General features: G+C 37.8%; 1 protein-coding gene across 2 annotated transcripts in view; it reads right to left on the reverse strand.

The window, feature by feature from the left end:
- Unc5c (unc-5 netrin receptor C) overlaps positions 1-26,244 on the reverse strand; it is a 351,370-nt gene that overhangs the window by 39,987 nt on the left and 285,139 nt on the right. Inside the window, exons 7-11 of one of the 2 annotated variants that reach the window (XM_021157613.3) lie at positions 23,903-24,067; positions 8,187-8,243; positions 6,037-6,228; positions 5,025-5,369; positions 3,132-3,219 (exon numbers count right to left, since the gene is read on the reverse strand). In XM_021157613.3, coding sequence (XP_021013272.1) covers positions 3,132-3,219; positions 5,025-5,369; positions 6,037-6,228; positions 8,187-8,243; positions 23,903-24,067 — 847 coding nt within the window. The remainder of the gene's footprint in view (positions 1-3,131; positions 3,220-5,024; positions 5,370-6,036; positions 6,229-8,186; positions 8,244-23,902; positions 24,068-26,244) is intronic. The other variant, XM_021157614.2, reaches the window with a different exon arrangement.

A 26,244-nucleotide genomic window follows, 5' to 3' on the forward strand; every position in this document is an offset into this window, starting at 1 on the left:
TAGATCACGATGAATCCTACTTTAAAGGTGAAGGAACTTATTCCTGGGGAATCAAGTCTCAGCAACACATCTTACTCAGTGACTGAGGAGAGCTAAAGAGAAGTCAAGTATGCCTGACCCCAGAGCTCTTCTGTTTTCCAAGGTGACATCGCTCCTGTGTACACCACTCCATACACCCTGCCTCTACCTTCTTGTTTTCTTACATTCTGGCTGCACTTGCCATTGCTCAGTGAAGACCTTAACAATCTTTATGAAATATAGCTTAAAAACTGTCTGAGAAGCCAGGGCAAGGAGACCAGATGCGTGCCACTTGAAGGCATTTGCAGCAGAACTGGGAATGTTGTTTTTTCCCCTTTCTCTCTGATTTCTTTCATAGCATCCAAAACTGGGTGTGTTTCCAGCTGGATGGTACCCAGCTGGTCATCTGCTGATGTGAGTTGTCTGAAGGGAGGCGTGAACTTAATTACATGTGGCCTAGTGAATGTGACAAATGGGGCCTTATCATACTGAGTGTGCTCTACACAAAGCACAGACTGGCAGATGCCTGACCTAAATGAGCCAGAGATGGGACAAATCATGTCTGACCAAAGAAGGTGACGAACTACAAGGCTGAATTTGCAAGAGTTCTGGAAAAAAAATACAAAGTCTCAGATTCCCCATAAATACAATTTCTATGGCTGATGTAGAAATGTGGCCCCCTTTTCTCGGTTCTAGAATAAAAATTTAAAAATCTCATTGAGATAATTCTTGTGGACAAAATAGATTGAGAACTGAAAGTCAAGTTCAACCCCCTACCCCCCCCCCCCTTTTTTTTCCTGTGTCCTGTACTGGTCTTGCAATTTCTTTAATCAGCTAGCCAAAAGGATCAGTCAGTTCTGAAATCCCAAATGTTAAAATGGGTAGGACTTTATTTGTAATCTATGGGGAGCCACGGGAAGTTTATGGACAACTTAATGATGTGGGACTAACACTTTTGTTGTAAAGAGTGATGTGCTGGCTGGTGATGTGTCCCACTGGAAGAGGGATCAGTAAGCCTTCCTGGAAGTCTGGTATGGGTTGGGCTACAGAGAGAGGAGTGTTCCAGGCTTAAAGGCAGGGGAATAATAGGTGAAAATTATAACAGAGTGAAAAGTATTTCTTAGCTAGCCAGAAGCGTTGCAGAGGAGTACACAAGACACAAGGCTGGGAAGTGGGCACATGGACAAACACTACCATTCTAGTTTATGCTGAAATGAAGCTAAACAGGAAAGGCTAAGGTAGGCACATGGTTTGTATCTGGCACATGGGTAATACATAATGACTGTTCATTGAGTATATTTGAACGAAAGAATGAATATGTACAGGAAGAAATAAGCCACGGTCTAAGAAAATCATAAAAATCAAAGGTAAAGAGGTGTTTGACAGTGGTGATAGTAACATTGAACTGTAAATAATGAGGAAGAACCATTTGAAAAGGACTGGGTTTGTTAACTATAGAATATAGGACATTGGCGGTCTTTAGCATTCTTCTGTTTGTGAAATTCCCTACAGAACGTGTCTAAAGAGTGAGTTAAAGCCTCAGTACAGGGGAACGCCAGGGCCAAGAAGTGGGAGTGGGTGTGTAGGGGGTTGGGGGTGGGAAAGTGTATGGGAGACTTTTGGGATAGCATTGGAAATGTAAATGAAGAAAATACCTAATAACTAAATAAAAAAAAAGAGTGAGTTAATGGTGAGGGAATGAAATGACATATAATATATATATATATATAATATTTATATGTATAAAATGATTTTCTGTACTTGAATTACAGGCATGAATAATGCTTAAGGATTCCTTGTCTTTTTTTTTAAGCTTCTTGTTCTGGCTGTTGTTTGTGTAGATGGAAGGATACTATCAGAGGGGAAAAATGTTCTGGGTCATACTGTTATAAATACCTGCATCTCCACCTGGGTGCATAACAAAAGAGCTTTTCAGCTACCACAGTAGGGGACCAAAAAGCAGGCTTCCTAAGGAGGGGCAGACTGGGGAGTGACTGACTACATGAGTCACCTGGTCTGCATTTGTCACCCTGACTCTGCTCAGAGCCAGACCTGAGGAGGCTTTTCCTTGGGGCCAGTGTTGGTCCTTACATAATGAGCATCTCCATTTAAAAAATATCTTCTGTTTTAAAGTCTTAGTGTGGTTTTCAACGCATTAACCATCCATGTTTCTAGTGCACTGCTACACACACAGATAGACAGACAGACAGACAGACACACACACACAGAAACACAGAAAGACACAGCACATGCTTGTATACACACAAACACACACACACATACAGACACACACACACAGAAAGAGAGAGAGACAGAGACAGAGAGACAGAGATTATATATTGAAACGAATCAAGGAAGACCATCTCTGCTATTTCAGAAGTTAAACTGAAAATTGTATTTAGAAGATCTAACCTGTTCTCATTTTTACTTAAAATAGCTTCATATTGATGAAGATGACACATTCTAAACAGAACAGTCTAGTTTTAAGCAACACCAGTTTCATCTTGAAAGGTCTAATTATAAAAGCTAAGCATAAGAAGGTTGATGACTCTTTTGCTGGAGGAGAATTACAAAGAGAAGAATCTGTGCACAAAGTCTATGTGCCAGGCTGAGGTGGGAGGGGCAAGACAGGGGCTGTGCCAGGCTGAGGTGGGAGGGGCAAGTCAGGGGCTGTGCCAGGCTGAGGTGGGAGGGGCAAGTCAGGGGCTGTGCCAGGCTGAGGTGAGAGGAGCAGTGAGAGGAGCCTGTGGAGGTACAAGGGTTATACAATTTTGTGACTTTTTATTTCTACAACGATGAGATTCTTGACACAGGTCACAGGCAGCCAGAGTATCTGTAAATCCACACATCTCTTTGGATCATCTATGAATCATGTTTTTGGGCCATATTTTTCTGCTAAAGGACCATGTGTTTACTCATAGAAACTCAGAAAATATCACTAGAATTCCATAGGATATGTTGTACCTGAAGCTTCAAATTGAAGGAGAAGTAAAATTGGACATTTTTCTTTTTGTATAGGTCTAGAGTCAAATGTATTTCACTCTATGGTTTCTACTGTGCAATTTTCCATGTTAGATACTGCTAAGGAAACAAATCAGAAAAAACATATTTACCTCATATTTTCTTTCCTGTGTACAGTCACATACATTTCATAGACTCTCCCCTGAGGAATGGCCCCAGCGGGAATCAGCAAGCTTACTCCTGAATAGCAAAAAGAGAAAAGTACTGTATAAGACCTGTGAACCAAAAAGAAACTTCTAGAATGCTTTTACAGCATGCAAAAAGAACTCAGATTTTGTGCCTATGTGGCAGCACTCTTTACATTTTCCCTAAAGACATGTAAAGGTCTATAACTGCCTTCTCTTCTTGCTGGCCTTGCATTCTGCCACAACTCCCTTTGAACTGTTATGGAATTACTTAAGAGAGTGATGTCATTTTGAAAGTTCGTGTTTTATTTAAGGAATCGACAGATGGTTCCACTGTTGTTTTTCTTGTAAATTGAGGGGAAACCAAAAACTGCTATTAAAATTTTAAACAGCTGCAAAGATGCATTGTTTTTGATTAAAAAAAAAAGTTCCCCATGAAATTCAAAGTCAGGGGAATGCTAACCTCAGCCAGATTTGAAAACCTTTTTTTTTTTTTCCCTCTAAAATATCTGGTGAGCATCAGTGTTATTTCACAGCAGAGTTAGAGATAAGAATAATTTATTATACACAACTCTATGGATTAAGCAACATCTTACTCAGCTGCAACAGGTCACGGCACTTCTCATGTGTTGCTTAGTGTGCCAATGAGAAGGATTGTTGGTATGAACTGTGTGAAAACTCAGCCTCGGACAATACTGTGACAATCTGAGCTGGTGTCAAGACTACCTGGAAATCCTGGTTCCTACATCATGGTGGAAATTTTTGTTTATGGAATGTGTGTGTGTGTGCATGTATGTGCATTGTGCATATGTGTATAACACAATTTTACATGCATTAACACAATAGGTCAGTGAAATTATTTCTGTTATTTTATTCAATACTTCCAGACTTGTCCAAAATAGTCAGGTTGTATTCTGAAATTAAACATTAGCTGTGTTATAACTTATCACTGCCAGTCTATCAGTACTGCTAAAAATAAACGTCAACTTTCAACATTGGCAGCTACTGACTTATGGAAGAACACTGTGTTTTTTATTCTTTAGATATTTCTAAACTACATAATAAATTTATAAACAAATACAACTACAAATTGACATTGGATGAAGCTGAAATTGTAGATCAATATATCATAGAGTGGAATAAATACTTTAGGTACTCTCTGGTTGAATGGTATACTGGATTAATATAAATGAAGATTTTTGTGTCTGCTGTTATCTTTCTTTCTTTCTCTCTCTCTCTCTCTCTCTCTCTCTCTCTTCCTTTCTTTCTTTCTTTTCTTTTCTTTTTTTTTTTTTTTGTTTTTTCGAGACAGGGTTTCTCTAAGTAGCCCTGGCTATCCTGGAACTCACTTTGTAGACTAGGCTGGCCTCGAACTCAGAAATCTACCTGCCTCTGCCTCCCAAGTGCTGGGATTAAAGGTGTCCACCACCACCGCCTGGCTCTGCTGTTATATTTCTAATCATTTATGAAATAGTTCTCTAAAATATAGCTTCCTGGAGAACATTAGACTGAACCAAGTGATTGCATTTTCTAACTAGTTATTTGGAAGTACAGGAAATACACTGAGGGTTGTATTATATGCCTGGGTTGATTAATTGCCTTTAAGGTAGCAGGTACCAGTTCTGAACTCCATTCTAGCAAAAAGTTCTTTCTAGAGGAACTAAATTCAGAGTTAGTTGGATGATATTAAAAATGTTTTTCAGATTTTATATGAAGTAGTGCTTGAGATATACTGAATGGAATTTTGAGGTAGACTACCTCTAACATTCCAGGTTCATTATAAAGAAATAGAGATAAGATTATAGAGACTACAATATGACTTCAAGCTGCATCTTTGTCACTTAAATTTTCAGGAATTACCTGAATTAGGAATGATGAGGTGACCCCCAAGGGAGTTGAAGGTACCAAATGCTGTGCAGGATGGGTCAGTCTGTCTTGCGAGGCTCTGGTTCTTCAGGTTAAGGGCCTCATTCTCTAGCAAGGACTGGGTCATCTGGGGTGACAGTTTGGATGAGAACTCGGCAAGGTCATCCTGGGGAGTGACAGCACCTGAGCTGTTGTACACTTTGATTTTCAAGTTGGGTAGTGGGTCCAGAATTGGAGAGTTGGTCATTGGGATTTTGTCTGAGACATCATGCAGAGCATAGACAGGTCCCCTGTACATGGCTGCAGCTGAGGTGAGGTCAGGGGGGACAGCCAGGAGATCTGAGGCAAAAGAAAAAGGAGTTCTGTTTGCATTTTCCATTCAGACCAAGACAGATTAGCAAGAAACCATGTCACAGCTTTAATGCATAGCAAAGCTGCTCTGCTAACAGTGCAGGTGGACAGATCAAAGGCTCTGAAACCCAGGACAAGCAGAGTGTCAGTCTCCTTCTTGTCACGAGCCATGAGTAGTTAACTTGGCTCCTTCTATATTTTGCCTTGGGATCTAATCATGACATTTAAGGTATTTGGCTATTTCACTGGAGTAGAAAGAACAGTATGAGCTCCTGAGTTGCTATCTTGTAATGGTTTCGCTTGCATATGCTAAATTTGGATTCATCTGTAAATCACTGCATTAAAAGCATTATAAGAAGGGGGCCAGGGACCAGGGAAATCAATGAATCAATGTACTCATCCTTTCAAATAGAAGTTAAAGAGCAGGACAGAGGTACTTGTCAGAAAAGCAACTCAGAAATGATCTGTGCATCGCAACAACTCTGACTTGTTGTATAGAATGATTTCATTTGTATAATGAACAAAGCCAAAATCTCTGCCTTTTGCTAAGCTTGTATTCTGGCTCACCTCGATGACACAAATGGCATTTAGTTTGTAGGTATGAGGGCCCACTGCTCACTCCCATGTATCCTCACAGTGTAGAAAGCCTACTGACCTTGTCTGGCAGCCTTGATGTTCACAGGCTGAAAGCCGCCATTGAGTGCTGAGGAGTCAATGATGTCAGACTCAAAGTCACGGTGGTTCTTCCGATACACAAACAGGGCCACCACAACAGTGATCGCCAGACAGACTGTTACAGCGATCACAATCCCCACGTAGAGAGCCACATCATCTGAGTCGGGAGCAGCTGGAAAGAGAGAGGGGAAACATCCGACCAACTGCTTCTACAAACTTCCCCTAGAACACATATGTATTACGGTAATTTTTTCAGACATTTATTGCCATTTTTTATGGGTTAATTTCAAGTCTATTTCAAAAGCTATATAAAATGACTGTGGCTTTTCAGTGGAAAATTATCTCTGATTTCTTTTTCTTTCTTACTCTGCATCAATCCACCCACTAATCTATCTTATAATTGGGCAGCATAACAGACTATTTATTGCGAGGCATTTAAAGAAACTGGAACCCAACCCATTCCAAACCACAGGAAATAAAAACTTTATTACTAACCCTTTCAGGTAAAAAAAGTTTAGAAGTGATTTTTAAATCACTGATAGTTCAAAAGAAAAAAAAACCCATAAACACTGTCAGACATATCTGGTATAATTTTAATCTGTATGTGGATTGAACCAAGAAGGTTCTCTAGGTATCATTTCAAGTTATAAAATTACTTCCTATACACTCTCCACTCTTCTCCTTCAATCAGTATGAGGATGGATGGGAACTGTGCAAATAGAGCAAAGCCAACGTGAGGAGCAAGCATGGTGGATTAGAGAAGTGTGCTTTCAGAAGCCCAGATCCAGGGCGGAAGCTAGTGTGAGTTCCAGCTTCCGAGGCAGATACAGTATTATCTCCTATCTTGAGCTTCCTGTGGGCCTTTGGCAGAGCTTCCCATCTAAGCTTCTCATTATGGGAATAAGCTATAGGTCTATGATTTGTTGGATAAGATAAAGGTCTTGGCCAGTGATCAGAAATGTCAGGTTACCCCAGGAGGCAGATAAGTATTTGACCAGCACAAGGTGCCATCCATAGGGGGCTATTTCTAGGGTATGTTAAAAAAAGAAAAAAGAAAAAGAAAAAAAAATAAGAAAAATTCTTATAAATGGTGCCTGCTGCTTTGGTGGCATGGAACATGTTTGGATTGAAGTGGAGACGGTGACAGAAGCTGATTGTTAAAATAAAATAGGTAAAAATGACAGTTTGGTTGCCTCAGTTTCACATGATTGGGTCTTTGCTTTTAGACCCATCAGAAATTTTGAGCAAATTAAACAGAGTTGCAGTTTCCTCACTGTAAAAGAGATAGTTAAATTGATGCTTCTAGTAGCCTAGAACAACTGCAAATGTCATAGTTAATTAATATACATATACATTTTTGGGAGGCAGGGGAGAGGATTTTTAAGTCTACAGGTTTTTGTGATCTAACATTTGAGAAACCATTCCTTTCTCCTAAGACACAAAGCATATGGTTTATATGTGGAAATAACTCATCATTTTTTTTCTGCCAGGGGTTCTCAGTAATTACCCACACTCTTGTGTCTCAGTCTTTAATTACACTGGCAGTTTATATAAATCTATGCCTGGAAAATGCCCTCTTTAAAAAAACATCACCTTTCCCAGTATTTCAATATCAATCCAGTCAATATTGATTGACAGCAACTCTTCAGTATCCCAACACTCCTCATTATGTGAACACTGCTGTCAAAATGCTGCCTCTACTCTGCTGTGAGGTTTTATTAGAGGTTTTAGTAGAGGAATTTGCAACTCTGGTCAGAATAAAACATCTAATCCTTAATGCTTTATACTCATTCATGATGTATAGCTCAACAGATTTGCATTTTCTCAACCGTTCCTTTTTAGTATTTAAACCTTGCCCTTTATGTATACCAGCCAATTTCATGATATGTTTTCTCAGTGATGGGGATGCATACTTTCAGTAGTAGACTGATAGCTTTTAAAGCTGGCAGCGACTTGAAATGACCCTTTCTTCTCGTCAGCATCGAAAATCTAATTTGCTTTTTCATGTTAGAATACATTAGGCTCCTATTTCCCATGTGCACATCTGTGAGCCAAGGAAAGGCAAACTTGAATGGGGGCAATAATGTTAAAGGGTTATTTCCCAACATAAAACCCAAAAATCAAACTTACAAGAAAATCCATATTCATTCTGGGGTCTGTGCTCAGTTGAAATGGGGTAAATGAATCCTTGAAAAGAAAAAAAAACAAAAAACAAAACAATGAAACAGAAATGGGAACAAAATCAAATTAATGAATGAAAACAAAATAGGAAGTGTGAAAAAATGGTCTAATTAAAAGTAAAAAGGAAAAGAAACCCGTAGACCTTTAAAATTCTGGTTCACTATAGAATTATGATTTTTGTGCCCCCTGTTTGCTCTGGAGCCTTACTAAGAATTAATAAGCAGGCAGATTGAATTTCAGAGCAAAAACTGGTCTCGAGTCACTAACTTTGGAGTGCTTAAAGTCTTCCTTTTATTGAGCATAGACTCTAATGGATCTAATTTATTTCAGACATCAAGGGTCATTAGCATAAGGAAAATCTTTTTTTCCTCTTCCCCGCCATATGCTTTAATTCCCAGGACGTTCTCAGAAGGCTTGGAACAGTTTTCTTTTTCTTTTTTATTTAATCATAACTGCTTGCTTTTGGCCTCATGGAACTAGAGCAGGCCTGTTGTCACTAGTCAAAGGTTAAGTATCCCTTTGCCCAGCTGAGCAGTGATCAGCTCTTCTCCATCTCAGGTTCACTTTTGGATTTTTGGTTGTTGATTGTCCAATGGAGACTGCCTGAGGCTTGTGCAGACTGTCAATGCAATGACACTTGGGTGGGTTTTTTTTAAAATCGTTTGAAAATTGATAGGACTAAGTATTATAGGGTTATTAATTATAGTGCTTTAGAGGACTGTTATTCATTGGCCAGATAATAACTAGTAACCTCATTGCATTGAAGATGCAGAAGAAGCACAGTAAGGTTTCTTTTGAGTGCATTCTGATCAGGAAACAATGAGGATAATAACATAATACAAAAAATGCCAATGCGAAGTGGACAATAGGCACAAATCCGGGGGGGAAAATGAGGACAGAAAGGTTCGAAATGAGAAAGCCGTGGAAAGAAATGTAAGTTCAACTCATAACTGGTACCCAATGTTCACTAAGATTTAATATTCTGCAGCATATGAATTAATCAAATAACGTAGCACCGTTTGGATTAATCAAATGAAGATGAACATGAGTACGTGAATTAAACATTCCTGGAAATACTCAAGGGTAAGAACTAGAGAGGAGCCATAAGAATCGCAATTAATTAGTTCCAAGTGAAGGTCTCGAAGACTTTAATGGTAAGGGCGACTCTACTGCTGCAGGTAGGTAGCTCCTCTGCAGCCAGCAGAGTGCTCTCTACTCCCCAGCTATTTACCTATTTGGGAGTTAATTCCAGAAAAACACACAATGCTACTTTAATGAAAGCGAGGTTTGCCAGAGCACAGATAGGTTTGCTCTGAATTAATATTTAATGCTTTATTTTAAAGCAATGATTGCAACCTCCTACTTGGTTTTATAAATATTATATTCCTTATCCCAGTTGTCGGACTCCATGTATTAGTTTGGCTTTCATTTTTAAACATCTCTGTCTGGTAATAGCCTTTTTCCATTTGCAGTCTGTGAACTCAATAAAAGGACAATTGGGGCGAACAGAGGCTTTAGAAACCCAAGGACTTAGGGCAAACCAAGTTTACTACTGTGAGATAAATGGCAAGGGTGAAGCCCTTCTCTTGGAAGCGAGGATGCTACTCAAAGGAGTGTTGAGATACATTTTTTTCTCATGTGACATGACAAGGATATGGGTATGAAATAGAAACTTGGAGATGATCTGATGGTGATCTGGAAAATGTTGGTAAGCCCTTATGGGGCCCTGCCTAAATAAGCCGGAACTCCAAATCTCATGACAGGAAAGATGGAGTCCAGAGACAAATGACAGGTTCTGAAATGTATCCTCTATAAAGCAGTTCCTGGTTTCCCCTGATGATTCTGTTCCAACTTCTCAGCAAGACTCCCGTTCTTGACAAATAAAGAATAGTAGAAATATATATATAGTTTTTATTTATATCTAGACCATTTAATAACTAAATTCATATTGTATGGGATGATTCTGAGACTTTAACTCCAGGTGAAGAGAGCACGGAGTCCCCAGTAGATGAATTAGAGAAAGGACTGAAGGAGCTGAAGGGGTTTACACCCCTTGGAAGAACAACAACATCAACCAGCCAGAGCCTCCAGAGCTCCTAGGAACTAAACCACCAACCAAAGAGTACACATGGAGTGACCCATGGCTCCAGCCGCATAGGTAGCAGAGGATGGCTTTGTCCGACATCAATGAGAGAAGAGGCCCTTGGTCCTGGGAAGGTTCTATGCTCCAGTATAGGGGAATGCCAGGGCAGGGAGGTGGGAATGGGTGGTTGGGGGAACACCCTCATAGAAGCAGGAGGAAGGGGGGGATACGATAGGGGGTTTCCAGGGTGGAAATCAGAAAAGGGAAAACCATTTGAAATGTAAATAAATAAAATATCCAATAAAAAAAAGAACTCACTCATTCATTCATTCATTCAATCAATCACTCCTTCAGTTGGTGTGTTTGAATGCTACTATATTCTAGGTTCTAATGTAGTATGGTAGAGGCTTTCCTGCTGCTCTGGAACTCTCATTCTGGCATACACTTAGCAGGAAATAAGTACATAAATGACATGATAGACAAGATCATTTTGTAATATTGAAAGCATACATTAAACATCAAGCATACAGGGTAATGTAGCTCAATTGTGGAAGGCTTGCCTGTGCAAAGTCTTGGGTTAATCCCCAGCCCTGAATATGTGCAGTATCAGGAATGGTGATGTACACTTGTAATCTATCCTTGGGAGTTAGAAGCAGAATGATCAGAAGTTCATGGTTATCATCATCTACATAGCAACTTCATGAATAGCCAGGTATAGATGGGACCTGTTTTAGATCATCATTATTGTCATTGTTACCATCAACTCCGTCATTAAAATATACAATATAGCAAGGCTCTGTGGACTATCATTAGAGAAGTAAGTAGCAGCGAATCATGGAGGCCTACTGGTCCACAAAGAACTTTTAATTTTATCACAAACAAAATAAAAACTATATGTTTGGAACATGAAAAAAACCCACATTGGATTCTCTACAGAGAATGAATTACAGAAAGATCAGGTCCATAATATCTCTGTTAATGTACAGCTGGGAGATAGCTTTAAATACATCAGTTTAGTTAGTAAACTACTTCCATTTGAAATTGTTTTCAGTAAGACAAAATATTACAAAATTAATTGTCTCATTCACTGTCAGTTATTTTTCATAGTGGATTAGGACCAATCTAGGCAAATTGATAGTTTCCTACATGGGAAAACCTGTAACAGACCAATATTTGCATGTGCTCAGTGCCCCAATTTACTCTATTATGGAAGAACTGACAATGGACTTTTGGAGACAATTCTGTGAAACCTCTTCCATCCATTTCTAAACACAACTATGTATGGAAAACACTGCTTAGGTGGCTGGAATCAGAGAAGGAATGATTACTCCATCCTGTAAAGGAGGGAACACAGGAGTGTTTCCAAAGTTTGTTTTTACCATTTCTCTGTCTGATTCTTCTCTACCAAATCAGCAGGGCACATTTTCTTCCGTTAACAAGGCAGTCCTGCTGGTTGCAGTTTCCACAATGGTGAAGGATAACATGCCCAGCACAACACAGTACAAAGTGATAGTTTTATGGAGTCAATTTGGGAATTAGTTCCTATCTTGGGGATTTCACTTAACTTCTCTGAGACTTAAACTAAAGCCAAATGAAAGAACACCAGGAATGCTACCCAATGTAGTGAACTTCAATTCATGGACTTGATTTTGTCAGCCTGGTAGACTTCTGTTAGAATCCTGGCTCTACCATTTCTTAAGCTGGGAGAGGCTGGCCAAATGAGCTCTTTCTCAAACATCAGAAGACTATAGGCATTACTTCCATAGCTGTAGAAAAGAGAAACCAGATTTACAAAGTGCTTATATCAATCAATCAATAAATGAGAAACTATTATAGTCAATATCATTATGAAGCTCTGTGTTTAAGATCTGCTGGCATGTTGGGTTCTAAGACTGCTTATCGTACAATAAATGTGGCCTAGTTAATGAGTGACCTCAGAAAACTTGCCTGAATTTCAGCTCCCTCTTTACAGCAGAGCCAAGGAGCCCAGTTTCTCTGAGAAGCCATGGGCAATGCTCTCTTTTAAGTACTATATACTCTTTTACTGTCCCTGTTGAAAGGGGTTTGTGCTTGGCCTTTGTGGCTTCTGGCAACCAAACAGGGATATGTTTCAGGAGCAAGCTTCCAGGAGCAGAGTAAAAACTGACACTGGCCTGATTTCTCAACCGAGACGATCTTTTTCTCAGCAAGGGATTTAGAATGGGGCAGGAGTGTTGGCTTCTATTCTTTGGATTCTCATAACATTTGGGGGCTTGTTTTGGCATTTAGTAATTGAGGTCCAAGGACACTCAATGTCCTATAATGAGACAAACATTCTTAGGAACAAAAAGCCCTCCATAACCTCAAACATACATCACTTGGATTGGTATTTCCGCTGTCACAGGCAGGAAGCCCTGGGCAGGCTGCAGTAGCCTTAGCATTTAGGCCTATGTGGAACCAATTCCAGTGCAGGATAAAAAGGAGAATAAACAACTTTTTATTCGTAAAGAAAATGTACTTTTTAGAGAGGAAGTTTTCCTAACTTGGAGTACTAGAAATGGAAGAATTCATCATGCAGAAAAATTGATTATTATTATATGCACTTATGTGTGTGTGTATAATTATTGGTGCTTAGGCACCTGAGCATGTGTGTGCAAAGCAAGGAACAACATTCAGGAGAAAGTTCTTTTCTCCCACCATCGGACTGGGTATCAGACTCAGGTCATCAGACTGCCCTCATCTGCAGGCTGCCCCTTAGGTCCTCTTGTTGGCCCTCATCCTGGAGAACATTTTTCAAGAAAGGTACAAACAACTTGAAAACAAGATCAGGTCTCTTGAGCAGTTTGTAGAATGCTCTTTTGGCTTCCAAAGCATCTCATAATTTTCCAGACCATTATTTTAAGAGATCATGCTGTCTAACTCTTCCAGTCAAGGAGACTGGGTCTCCAAGGCTAGAAATGATCATTCCAATAGTATCCAAGTTTAAATTCAAACAAATGAAATGGTTCCAGCCATTCTTGCCAATCATTTTGATGTCTCAGTTTTACCTTGTTTAACCCCGATGGGTGTCCATTTCACATTTGTGCCAATATTTTCCAAGTGTTGTCCAACTGTTATGAAAACCAAGGCCCATGTCTTACTATCTTGAAATGGACAGAGACATTTCCTTGGTTTTAAATTTCAGTAACGACATATGATCTCCGAGAGCATGTCCAGTACTTGAGATCTTTAGAGTTGCCTGTTTGAATACAGCCTATTTGGTGGGAGGTTTCATTTGGGCATTATCAGGAACAGGGCTAGAATTTCTAATTTCCACTCCCCAAAAGCGATTATTTTTATGTTTCTAGATTTTTCAAAAGGGTTTGCTTTCATTGATGTGTGACTATTAGGTGACAGTAAAAAATAATCTTAGCTTTGTGACTAAAATAGTTTGATATTAATTACTTTTATGCTATAACTAATCTTTTTGTATACATATTATTGTGAAGGCTAATTGATTGTCAACATGATAGGATTTAGTCACCATGGAAACAAATCTCTGGACTTATTTAAAAGGAAAATATGAATGTAAGTACTGCAGAATTAAAACTCTTTACATTTGGGACCAAGCTAGTCAAAACAAAGATGCTCTGCTATTTTTGGTAAAGACAATTAAGCTAGGGATACCTATCCTTAAGTGTGGGTAGTACCATTTTACTCCCAACATGGAGGGCATTGATTCTAATACACAGGACAGTCGCCAAGCCCTAGCAATCCACCTGTCTCCATCTCCCGCCCTGGGACTACAGTCATGTTATCACTGTGTGGGTGTAGTGGGTCAGCACTCACATCGTCAGGTCTGCATAGTATCCTTCAAGTTCCAGAAAAAATCAAAACAATAAAGCAGTTAGACCTTGGTAAAGGAGCTCCTAGTGTAAAAGGAGAGAAAGATTTGGGTTTATGTAGTGGCTCCAACCTTTGCCTGTGGGTCTCAGGAGGGTCAGTCATTTCTATTCAGCGTTTCAGTTTCTTACTTTGCACAATAGAACAATTCTTAGTGGCAGTCAAAAGATCCATCTATGAAGTTATTTTTTTTCTATCTTTTGAGTATTAATTAAGTTAAACTCCAGTCATTTTGGTTTCTATTTGGCCATGTCTGACATTGAAGACTACAGTCAGGAACAATTTCAGCTACAGCCTAACCGTGCTTTATGATATTAAATAGGATTAAAATTAAAGCTGAAGTTCCTTTAACTATAAAAATGAGATATTATAATTGCAGGTTCTCTAAAATTTGAGAACTCTTGACCCAGACTTAGGGAATATTTAAAAGGAAAGCATGCACGTAGATGCTGTAGGAATTAAAACTCTCTACATTTGGAGCCAAGCTAGTCAATGGAGATGCTATGGTACAATAAGTATTCTCTCCTGCCTCCACAGTTTATTTACTGCTGCCTGACATGGCATTGCTTGTGCTATAATAACATGCATAAATAGGCTTCAGGTCGTTATGAGACCTTTAGAGTCTTCTCTGAGCTGGTGATGACATCATAAGTCAATAGTTACACAGCATCATTCGACAGTTTGCAGTATGCTACACCTTCTTTGCAAGTGTGTATTTGTTTTGTTTTGTTTTATTTTATTTTATTTTTTAATGTTTGAGACAAGATCTTAAGGTGTGGCTCATTCTGGTCTAGAACACACTATGTAGCCTAAGCTAGCCTCAGCCTTAGCATGAGCTACACATCTGGCTCAAACTAATGTTCTCAAATCACCAAATTTTACTTAGTTTAGTTGTATTTATCTATTAGACACACACTCACTAAGAATCATTCTAAGGTTTTTTTTTTTTCACTTAAGATCTGATCCTTAGAAGAATCTCCTCCAGGTAGACTTGCCCCTTTCCTTGACCTGGCTCCCTGATCTGTTTGCCAGTGATTGCACACCAACCTAACAAGTTGGATATTTGCATCTCGATCACATTTCTTCTGATGCAAATTTTCTTGTTAACCCTCAAGAGTGACTCAAAAGATAAACATGCCCAGGCTCTTTTTATTTCCCCTCCTTCCGAGTCAGAGTCATGGATTATTTTATAAACCCATCAGAACACTAATGATGTCAAAGGTCAGGTTTGTTAAAAACACCAAGGTCGTTTACCTACTCTTCTGAGAGTTCATTATTGACTGGGCTTACACAAATCCAAGCTTCAGAATATGTAAAATTGAAGACACGACAACAAAAATGGAAAGGAGCATTTTCTTATGGATGTCAGACAGCTGAGGTACCTGTGGCTATCTGTTGCTCTATCTTTTAGGGGACACTGGCCAAGCCACACCAAGTTGGTTCATGACCTTGTTTGAAACAGTTACCAGCACATGTTCTGAAAACAGGCAGCAAATGATTAACAGCCCAACAGGAAAAAAGGTCTTATCTCAGGACTCATAACAGATGCAGCATAATTGCCTGAAATTCATCTCAGGTCACCAGAAACAAGCTCATGTATACATCAGCTGCCCGAGTGCTTTTATGCTGGACAATCCAAAGCCATCAATGTTTTAGAAGAAGAATAAAGCATTAGTATGTTCAAGGGTGGTAACACTCATCATGACTCCATCATAACAAAGACTTTAGACAAAAAGAGTAAGACAGTAGAATCCTGAACTAAGGTGATTGAATCCTAAAGAGTATCAGCCAATCTGATGACTTTTAATGCTCAAATAAAAGTCAATTTAACACCCTTACAGCAAGTCCATTTTGGTCTGCCTATATAGTGGCATTTTTCTCAGCCTATATAGCTCCATTTTTTTCTGATCTACCAGCAAGGCTACCAGAGGTGAAAGCTCTTGCTTTTGTTTCCTTGCACTAGCCTCTTTGGGCTCCAGAGGTGTGCCTCAGGTTTCTGTGGCCTAAAGTTTCTGACCACATCCTTGCTTTCAAAAGCAGGAAAATGTTTTACCAGAAAGTAGAAAGGTAGACCACACTGATTATGCTGGAGACTATCGAGGACTGTGTTGGGCAGGAAGTTCATGGGCAGAATATTTATTTGCCATCTGGGACACTGTGCATATCACGAACTATAGAAACCCAGCTATGACATCAACTTGTAACTTCAGATAAAAAAGTGCACACTGTCTAACACGCAAAGCTACACTTTCCTCCCAAACTGCTGTGTTGACAAGAATTTTGCTGCAAAGTGACTAGCACCTTGGCAAGTGCCCACCGCAGGCAGTTATAAACATCATTCTGAACCCAGAGTGTGGTGATTTGTAAGGTAAATGGTTTCCCTATGTTATAAGCACCTGGTGTTGCAGGAGCCCAGTATGCAGCGTGTCCACACTGAAATTTACATGCAGAGAGTTCTGCTACTTCCTCTGGTGAGAACCGATGGAAGAGCCGAGCTGTGTGACATGCAAATGTTTTAATGAGTAGAAAGTGCTAAATTTGCACAATGCATGACATTTTAATTTCCCAGAGTCAGGGGGTTCACTGATGCAGACTGTTCTAGGCAGTTCTGGTTTGGCAACTGCAACTTATAATCTGTCTATAGTATAAACTCTCTTCAGCAAGAAGGAATTCTAAGGTCACATTTGTACTCTTACACATACCCTCATGGAAATTCAAATTTAAATGGGATTAAAAGATAAAATTCACATGAATGCACCAATTTAACCCAGTAGTCCACATTTAAAACCAGACTATATTTATTCTTTGTATGACTATTTTCCAAAGGAAGATAAACATGAATAAAACTATTATAAGACATTACGTGCTCTTAGGAATACCAATATATTCAACATAAAACAAGCCTATTTGTAGGTTCAGCATTTTAAAAAGATTTCTTATGGACTCTGTTATTATTTTCTTCTCTCTGTGTGTATGTTCTTATGTTCCCTTCTCATTGCTCTGTGTCATCAAATCATCGCATGTAATCTTATTTCAAATACAGGGAGTAGACTCCTTTATATAATGTTCAGATAATAGCAAAGCTGAACTATTTTAATAGAAAATCAGTATGATAGTCCCTACAGCACCTCCTTCTGAATAGGCATTATTACATAAAACATTGAATAGGCATTATTACATAAAAACATTGAAATTTGTTGTGAACTTTATTTCTTTATCATATCACAACAGCTAGGAATATGTTTTTCTTATTTTCAATATGAAAAATCCTATCTTTGCAACTTTTGTGGTTTGATATAATTCCATGCTGGTCAATGCACTTAAATACTCCAGTGTTTGAAATGATTTCATTCTTTTACAAAAGTAACCGTGTGCCTACAAAAATGTCCAATTTTTTTTGAGATTATTTGGAGCCTTTGATGCCTTCAATTACCTTTGTTGGTATATTTTAGGACAATAACACTTATCTCTCAATATTTAGGTTTGAAAGGGACCAATGTGTTGTCTCTAAGTGGCAACTGCTTCTTTTCTTTTAAGTCAATAAGTCTATGCCTACCCCTCTGTGTGTGTGTATGTGTGTGTGTGTGTGTGTGTGTGATTTTAAAATGAGCAGGTATGAGTGGATTGCCTAAACTTAGTGGAACTTTGGCACTATCTTAAATATTTGGATCTTGTCACACAGATGACATTTCTCAGCATTGCACAATGACTCCGATATATCAACATTCTAAGAATAATGGTGTGTGAAAGCACTGGGTGATATGAGCATGACAGGCAACTGGGAAATATTGGAAAACCATAATTCAATTCTAAATCTCCATATCTTCAAACTACATGATTTACTAGCTTTTAGTATCTCTTGCCAAACTCATTTTTCTATAGCCAGACTTTTCTCCAGCATCTTATTAAATACTGTTATTAATAATCTAATTTGAATCAATATAACCAAGATCTCAAGATAAACCATCAACATTGCTACCTCTCAGATTCAGAGGCCCCAGTGTCAGATCCTGCCAGGACACTATTCCTCCTTCAACACTCCTTTCTGCAAAGGCTGTTTATAACTAGAAATGTAAGGGAAGACCAAGGATAAAGTGAATGAACAGAACAGAAATCATATAGGAAAAGAAAAACAGACTGATAATCTCATAAACCCAGGAATAGAATCATTTTCAACAATCTTTTCCTAAGCTCAATTTTATATAGCTATAGAAAAATGCACATATAAATCCAAAACCTGCTTTTCCAAAGGATTAGGAAAAAATTTTAGTGTGTGCATCCTTAAAAGTATTTCCTAACCACTACAATTTAAATTTGTTTCTTTAGGACTATGGGTGCTCAGCTTTGGGGAGACATGCAATTTAGCTGCCTGGATTCTAAGAAATGTGAGAGACAGAGGGTAGGGGCAGCACTTTCTGCTGCCATGGCATAGTTGCTGTGCACATGCACTCACAGCAGCTGTTCTATTGTCTGAATAAACCCACACACAGTCCGACCAGTGCAACTGTCCAGCATAGAGAAGGGGCTCTGGAGGTCCCATCTCCACTTGAAGAGCTCTTGGCAGTTTCTGGCTGCTGGGGAAGTGAGAGATACTTTTCTTTGGTTGTGGCCATTGGAGGGATACCACAGTGGATGATTTCATACATGAGCATGAGTAGCATTAATTGGACACAATGGTTTTATGTGTATACACACTCACATAAAGTTGGGAGTAAGGTGCTGAGGGAAGCTGCAGGGAGGACTTGAGAGGAGTTAGAGGGAGGATGGGATCAGGATATTTTGTATAGACAAGAAATCCTCAAAGAATTTTAAAAGGGCTTTATAATCATAAAGAATAGAGACAGATAAAAGTCTATAGGCATATGTGACATACACATATATATTTAGTGTTTATATTAATTTCTTGACATATATTCCTTCAATAAAGACTGGTGTCTTACGGAATATTATATTTAAATTTTTCCTGAAATAATTCTGAAGATCTGAATTTCTACTAGTAGAACACAAGTTTCTCCTACAGATACTTCAACATTTAGCATAATCATCTCTTCAAAATATTAGAGAACTTTATAACTGATTCTCAGAACTCGTGTGTGTGTGTGTGTGTGTGTATGTGTGTGTGAAAGAGAGAGAGAGAGAGAGAGAGAGAGAGAGAGAGAAGTGTACATGTGTGTGATATGCATTTATGTCTATTTGCAGAGATTAGAAGTGAATACTAAATGTGTTCCTCTGTTGTCAACTTTAATATCTGAGATATAGTCTCTTCACTAAGATGTCTTATGAAACCATCAAAAGCTTGGCAAACAATAGAATATAACTTCAAAGGGGAATTAAACATCTTAAACATACTGTATCCAAGCAAATTAACTCTATACATTAGAAGTATGAATAGTAACTAATATGTACTTAAGGATAATAAAAAATAGAACTAAATAAAGAATGGTCAAAATAGTCAAATATATTAATCAACCATTTAAAATAGCTAAGTTCTGTGTCTTAATTTTTAATTTTTCTCAGTATGATTTAAACATTGAACTCATCAAAAACATAAAATTAGATTTCTATAGGTTTTAAAGTTCTATTGACAAGGTGAGTTTAGTTTACTTATATTGTAGTTCTTGAAATATGTATATTTCTTTCTATCATCTTATTATTGTTTGTATGTACCATGACCTTTTTGGCGTTCGTACTCTTAAATTTTTAACCTTAATTTTATATTTTCAGTTTGTACATTTGTAGAGTCCTACCATTATATCTGGAACACTTGTGTCAATAAAATCAGACGTGAAAAGCATTACTATTTTTTTCCAGAATAAAAAAATTGAATTTTGAAATCTTACCTTAGTTCTAGCTTCTTATATTTTATATTAATGTCATTTACTTTTCCTTTAATTTCAGCCGGCCCTCAATTACTCTTTGATAGCATCAATGCTAAGTTTAGATTTTGCTGTTGACATAGTGAGTTTTATGAGACGCAAATGAATATTTTATTGCTTATTTGTCTAACAAGCTTTTCCAATGTTGCTTTCTTGATTAATAAATGTCTGATTTAGTTCTGTTAATGTCCAGTGGTCTCACTATTGCTCACAGAACCTACTTTTATTTCATCTGTTTCCTTCCTTTCTATTAGATTTTTTTTTTTTTTGATTTTCTCTTCACCCTATCTACAGCTAAGCCGAACTTGATTATTACTCTTCTATGGAGTTTTAAACTTCAATCATTGTGTTTCATTCTTTCAGCATTCCATTTGATTCCTTGAAATGTACCCATCCTTATAACAAGATTCTGTTCTTTCATTGTGAAATAGAGTTACTTTATACTTTTATTGACTGAATATGTTACTTTAGATTGTCCCCAGTCCCTGTGATTAAAATGTTTGTTTGTTTTGTTGCCCCTTACACTTAATCTTGGAAGATGTTAAACTTCATTATTTCATGTGACTTCTGGAATGGCCTCCTTTTGCCATAGACCAATACACTGAGACTGCAGAAGGGACCCGTATAGCAACTTGCTATCTGCTATGCTGCCTCAGAAGCGACTCCAAGGATATGTTTTGGATTTTGCTCACTGCGGAATAGCTTAAGCTCCACACCACAGCTGGGTATAGCATTGTGGTTTTACTACAGATTTTACTTAAATGAAGACTTCGTTTCTCTTTTCTTTACCATGAATTTCCTGAGGTTTCCTTGGAAGGGTGGGCAGAAAATTTCTAGTTTTTTTTTTTTTTTTTATGTATATACTTGGCAACAGTTAATGAATTGCAGCTTTATTCCGAGTCCTTGTTCCAAGTCTTAGGCCACTTCTTTCACAAAGCCTCTGACCCCAAACCAAATCCTAACTCCCATGTACTCTAAGACCCAAATCATGTCCACCTTGGCTTTTGGCCATTCTGGCATCTCTAACAGCCTCTTCTTCATTTGCCTTACGATTGCCTTCCTGGCAAATGTAGATTTCCCTCCCTTCTTTCTGTCTCTATGTCTCTGTCTCACTGTCTGTCCATCTGTCTGTCTGCCTGCCTGTCTGTTAGTCTCTCTCTCTCTCTCTCTCTCTCTCTCTCTCTCTCTCTCTCTCTCTCTATCTATATATATATATATCAGCATTTAAAACTGTGACATTCTAACTTATAGTCCACATGGTATGAATCAAATGTGCTTATATTTAGGCAGTAAAGGAATAAATGTGTCAGAATTTGGTGGCTTTGAGGAAAATAATGACTAAATATTAAAAACAGCATTTTCTATTAATTTTGCCTTTCATAGATCTTAAATGCCAACTTATCTTATTGAGAAAAATACACTATGGATTTTATGAAACTCAAATCCTACTCAGATTCATGGGGAACTCTGAGCGTTTTTTTTAGACAGCAGTATACCAAAATTTATAACAGAATTATTAGAATTATTTTTATATTTAATTGCTTTATTTTATACCACGTTTGGCATTGAGTTAGCCAGGTTTGTGCTGAGATAATATTATTTATACTAAACATCTTAGCACTTTTAAGATATGAATTACCCCAAAGCAAATGCATAAATTCCTCATTGGCAATTACAACTCTGGCTTTTTGTTCTAGTTCATTCCCTTTTCTTAACATGGATACTGTCTCTCCTCCAAGCTTTGTAGTTTTGCCACTAAATAGGCTTTTGTTTTCCCACCAAGGGTAATATTATTTCTTTGCAAAACTTTGGTAGCAATACTTCACCAGAAATTCTAAGCTTAGAGGGTAACACTGTAAAATACTGTAATTATACTGCAAAGCAATATCTCTTTCGTTGTTTTATCCCCCAGGAAATCAATAGTAGCATAGGCTACAATTCTCGGCTAGACCAGTGTAGATCTAGGAGGACAGATGAGAGAGTTTATTGACTGGGTAGGAACAGCTAGCATAGGAAATCACAGCAGCAGTAAAAGATCACTTTTTACTTGAACAACCTTAATCCAAACTCCAAAATGCCTTTGTCCAACAAGAGACTTGATTGAACAACAGCAAGCCAACACATAAACAAACAAACAAAGCCAAGCAAAAATACCACTTGTGTCCCAAATCATCTTTCCTAGTTACAAGCATACTGCAAGCCATTATTGCTGGCAAACATCTAATCATAAGGAAAAAATCCCATTATGACTACAAGAGATGGTCTAGATATTGAGGCTCTGCTGGTATGAGGTCTTAGTTTGAATGGTGTGTATTTAACAAATGTCATAGATTAGAAAGTATTTTGTATAAGAAAGGTCCAGTGTCCCAGCTAAATATAGCACTACATTCCTTGTCATCTATGTTGCCTGGAATTTTAAATATGTGGAATAGAGGTAAAAGGTATTATAGTATTCAATAATGTTTTACTGTTTTGAGACAGGATGAAAGTACTGAAGAAAAACAACCTCCAAAACCCTCTAAATATTTGTACTTCTCAATTACATCAATGAGATAGTTTCATACTAAAGAAGAATATGAATAGTAAAAGTGATATATTCATGTTGTTGTTTTAGTCCTCAGCTAAAACTCTTGTCTGGGTATGAAGCATGTATTTCTAGACAGACTACTAATAAATCAGCTGTCTTCCCTTTATTTTTGCCTTTGTGGCATGGTAGCTGTCCCTAGTCATTAGAAGTTCAGTAGCATGGCAGTATTTGTGGAACCCAATTGAGAGGCTCCTGGATTTTCATTCGATCTGAGTAACATGATTATGTATTTGCACTTTAAGTAAGATTTCTTTTTAAAGGTCCTTGTGTATATATAAATGCTGAAAAATAAACCAAGTTGCATATGTATGATGAAAACAAGATACTTGTTCTTTCTTAAACAACAAACACAAATACCCTTCTGTAAATATATCTCATTATACTTGCGGGAGCATGAGGAATGTAAACATTTGGCCACCATTAGTTCACATTCACAGCAGCACATTGTTTAATCCATCTGCCTAAACAATTCTGTGTACTGTGTTTCATGGTCAGGAGCAGAGAGGATAAATTCTAAGAGCTCTTCAACAGATGCTTGGGAGTTTTCAAGTATTCAAAGCAAGCTACCTTTTCACAGAAAAAAAAAATTCTATGCATAAGACACGAAAAATAGAGAATATAGCTTGTTGCATCCACCACAGCACCTAAGTCACCTTCTACAGTCATTAAAAATATTTTATCAAAAATATTCTCCTTAAATAAGATAAATCATACCCATGATGTAATTTTTAACAGAGACCCAGAAGTTTCAAGAGGTCATGAAGATGTTCCTGTTAAAAATTTACTGTAGGTTCATAAAACTACCTGCAGGAAACAGTTACTGTCCTTGTATATTTTATATTTCAAAGATGTTGGTTCACTGCCAGGCATGAATTACAAATAAATAGCTCACTTGTTAGAAGACATGCTTTGATTCTGTGAGGACTTTAAGGTACCCTTATGTGCAAGGTAATACAACTGAGTTAATGGTTCTCTGGTCTGGAAAGAATGAAAGTCACTCCATGGAAATGGCTGAATTGTATTTTGCTTGAATGAGAGTAATGCTGTGTGTCACAGTTATTAATTATACAGCTATCATTCATTTCAGTTCCCAAGATATTAACTCAACAATTATGGAAGAAAGCTAAATAGAGATGTATCATTACAATTTTATTGTTCAACATGCTCAATTACTAATATTCCTTCAAGATAGCCAAATGGTCTTGTTGTCACCACCCCCCTCCCCCTTCAATGCCTCCCTTTCTTCAGTTTGACTTACCCTGCATGCACAGCCCATCAGTGCAGTTCTTGGATTGGAGGACCAGGCCATCACAGTCCTTACCCCCGTTCTTGGGGGCTGGTGCTGTACACTCCCTCCTGCGCCAGTGGGTGCATTCAGTCCCACAGGTTGACCATTTGCTCCACGAAGTCCACCTACCATCCACTACCATGAAAGAAAGGGAGCATGAGGTCAGAAGGAGCAGTACTCAATGTGTAAAAGAAGCACAGATCAAGTCGGACATAGCAGCAAGAGTAGAAGGGGGTATGCAAGTGAGAAGCCTGGCATATACTTTAGCCTCTAGTGAATGGTTCACGCTCTTCCTATGGGAGTTCTGTGCATTTTGTTCCCTCCAATGGGTCAGGGGAGGCATACTGGGACATCAGGAGCTATGTAAGCAAGATCTCATACTTCCTCTTTATTCACTAAAGGAGAGGCTTCTGAATACTAACTATACTGATTATTAGAGGGTTTCCTTTTTGATCGACTATTTCTTCATTTATAGTGTCATGTAAACAGTAAAAGCACACATGTATGAGAATTGGAAGCAAAGGATATATAGTGGAGAACAAACTCATCCAGTCTCTCCTCCTTCTCTCTTCCCCTTCTCCTGTCTCTTGATCTCTATACTCTTGTTTTCTTCTTGTCATCCAGGTCACTTGGTTTGGCTGAAATCTTTGCTATCCATTCTTGTAAAGACAGTATTAATTACAGCCTATCTCATGATTCCATTCTATTATTGAATGGTGTACACATTTCTATTCACACTGAAATAATATTTAAGTAAATTTCTAAGTTGGTGGTGATATAGTAATACAGAATTGACTCAATTTCATTCTAATTTTGGTGGATTAATCATAAGAAATTTCGGTAATAATGAGTTGAGATATCTCTATCTTGAGAATATATAACTCAATGCTAATTTGAGAAAAAATAAATTGCTATACTTCAAAATGAATCCTTTTAAGTATTTCAAATAAATACTATTAAACTGTTAAACCAAGTTTAATAAGTGTCTGAATTTTCCTTGGAATACATAAATAATTATGATTACTTAGGATTTCACACAAAATAATGCCAAGCATCATCTATTAAACATTTAAACTTCTTGAATCTGAATGCTAACATATATGTGCGTATACACACAGACATATATATAAATTTTAGTAGCTTACAGTATTTGGCAAATCTTTCTTATTACTAATTAAATATACTAGTCATAATGAATACTAGGATAGAAACATGTCCATGTTCAAAATTTGGGAACACATTACTATTTCCATAATACACAGTCAGCTATACATCAAACTTCCAGTTACTCAAAGCAATGATATTTGCTTTGCTGCAGATCAGCAATTATGTGCTTATTACTTAAAGTACTGGCAAATATGCACATGTGTATGTGTGTCTCTTTGTGTGTTTTTGTGTGGTATGTACCCACGTTGTTCTTTCAACTCAAAGTGGTCAATGGACTCTGAATTATAGGAGTCAGAACCTATGTGAAATAAAGGACAGTGTATGGGAAAATCTGAACTTCTAAGTTCACCCTCAAGTTCAAATGTGTTCCATAAATAAGAGCCCTCAGTGGCTCAGTGCAGGAAACCATTTTGTTACCTGGAATCAATACTTTAAAATATAACCTGTAGATAACATTTTTCTTTCCTCCCACTTCTGAAAAATGTTCTATTAAAGGATGAAGAGTAAAAAGTTGGGCAAAGCAAAGAGTGGTAAGGAGGCTGTGTATTCAAACACTGACACTGATAACAGAAGTCCTAACCACTGAGCTCAGTGAATTTATGGATTATTTAAAAAACAACTTTAGCTTAACTTCTGGATATGTTATATGACTAGGCATTTTAATGGGTTTGGGATTTGGTTTGGATCCGGGTAACTATTAACTCAAATTTACCTTGAGTCAAGAGCAAGAGGCAAAGGGACACAATCTTGGTACAGAAACCACTGCAAATAATTTATAAGACAGACGACCAAGACATACAGATATGGAAGAGCTGGCTGGGCTGTATTTTCCAGATCCGTTATCTCATGTGTCATGAAGCTTAGCCTTTCTTTTAATTCTTTCCAAATGTTTTATTTGCCACTGTCCAGAAACTGACACCATACATCAAATATTCCAGTATAAAACATTTTCTAAGTTTCAGGTCCTATTAATTTTTATGGATTTCTGAAGATCAAGAGTCGCTATTTCTAATTTTATGCGGTTTTCAATGCTGTTCAAATCATTTGAATTAAAGAATGTGCAATCTTGCCTCTAGCAGTTTAACTAGAAACATAGGACTACATTAGTGGTGCTTGGCCCCTTCTGGCATGTTGCATGTTTAGAT

This window comes from Mus caroli, unplaced genomic scaffold (genome assembly GCF_978045245.1).
Source record: "Mus caroli unplaced genomic scaffold, Mus_caroli_1 scaffold_3, whole genome shotgun sequence".
NCBI lineage: Eukaryota > Metazoa > Chordata > Mammalia > Rodentia > Muridae > Mus > Mus caroli.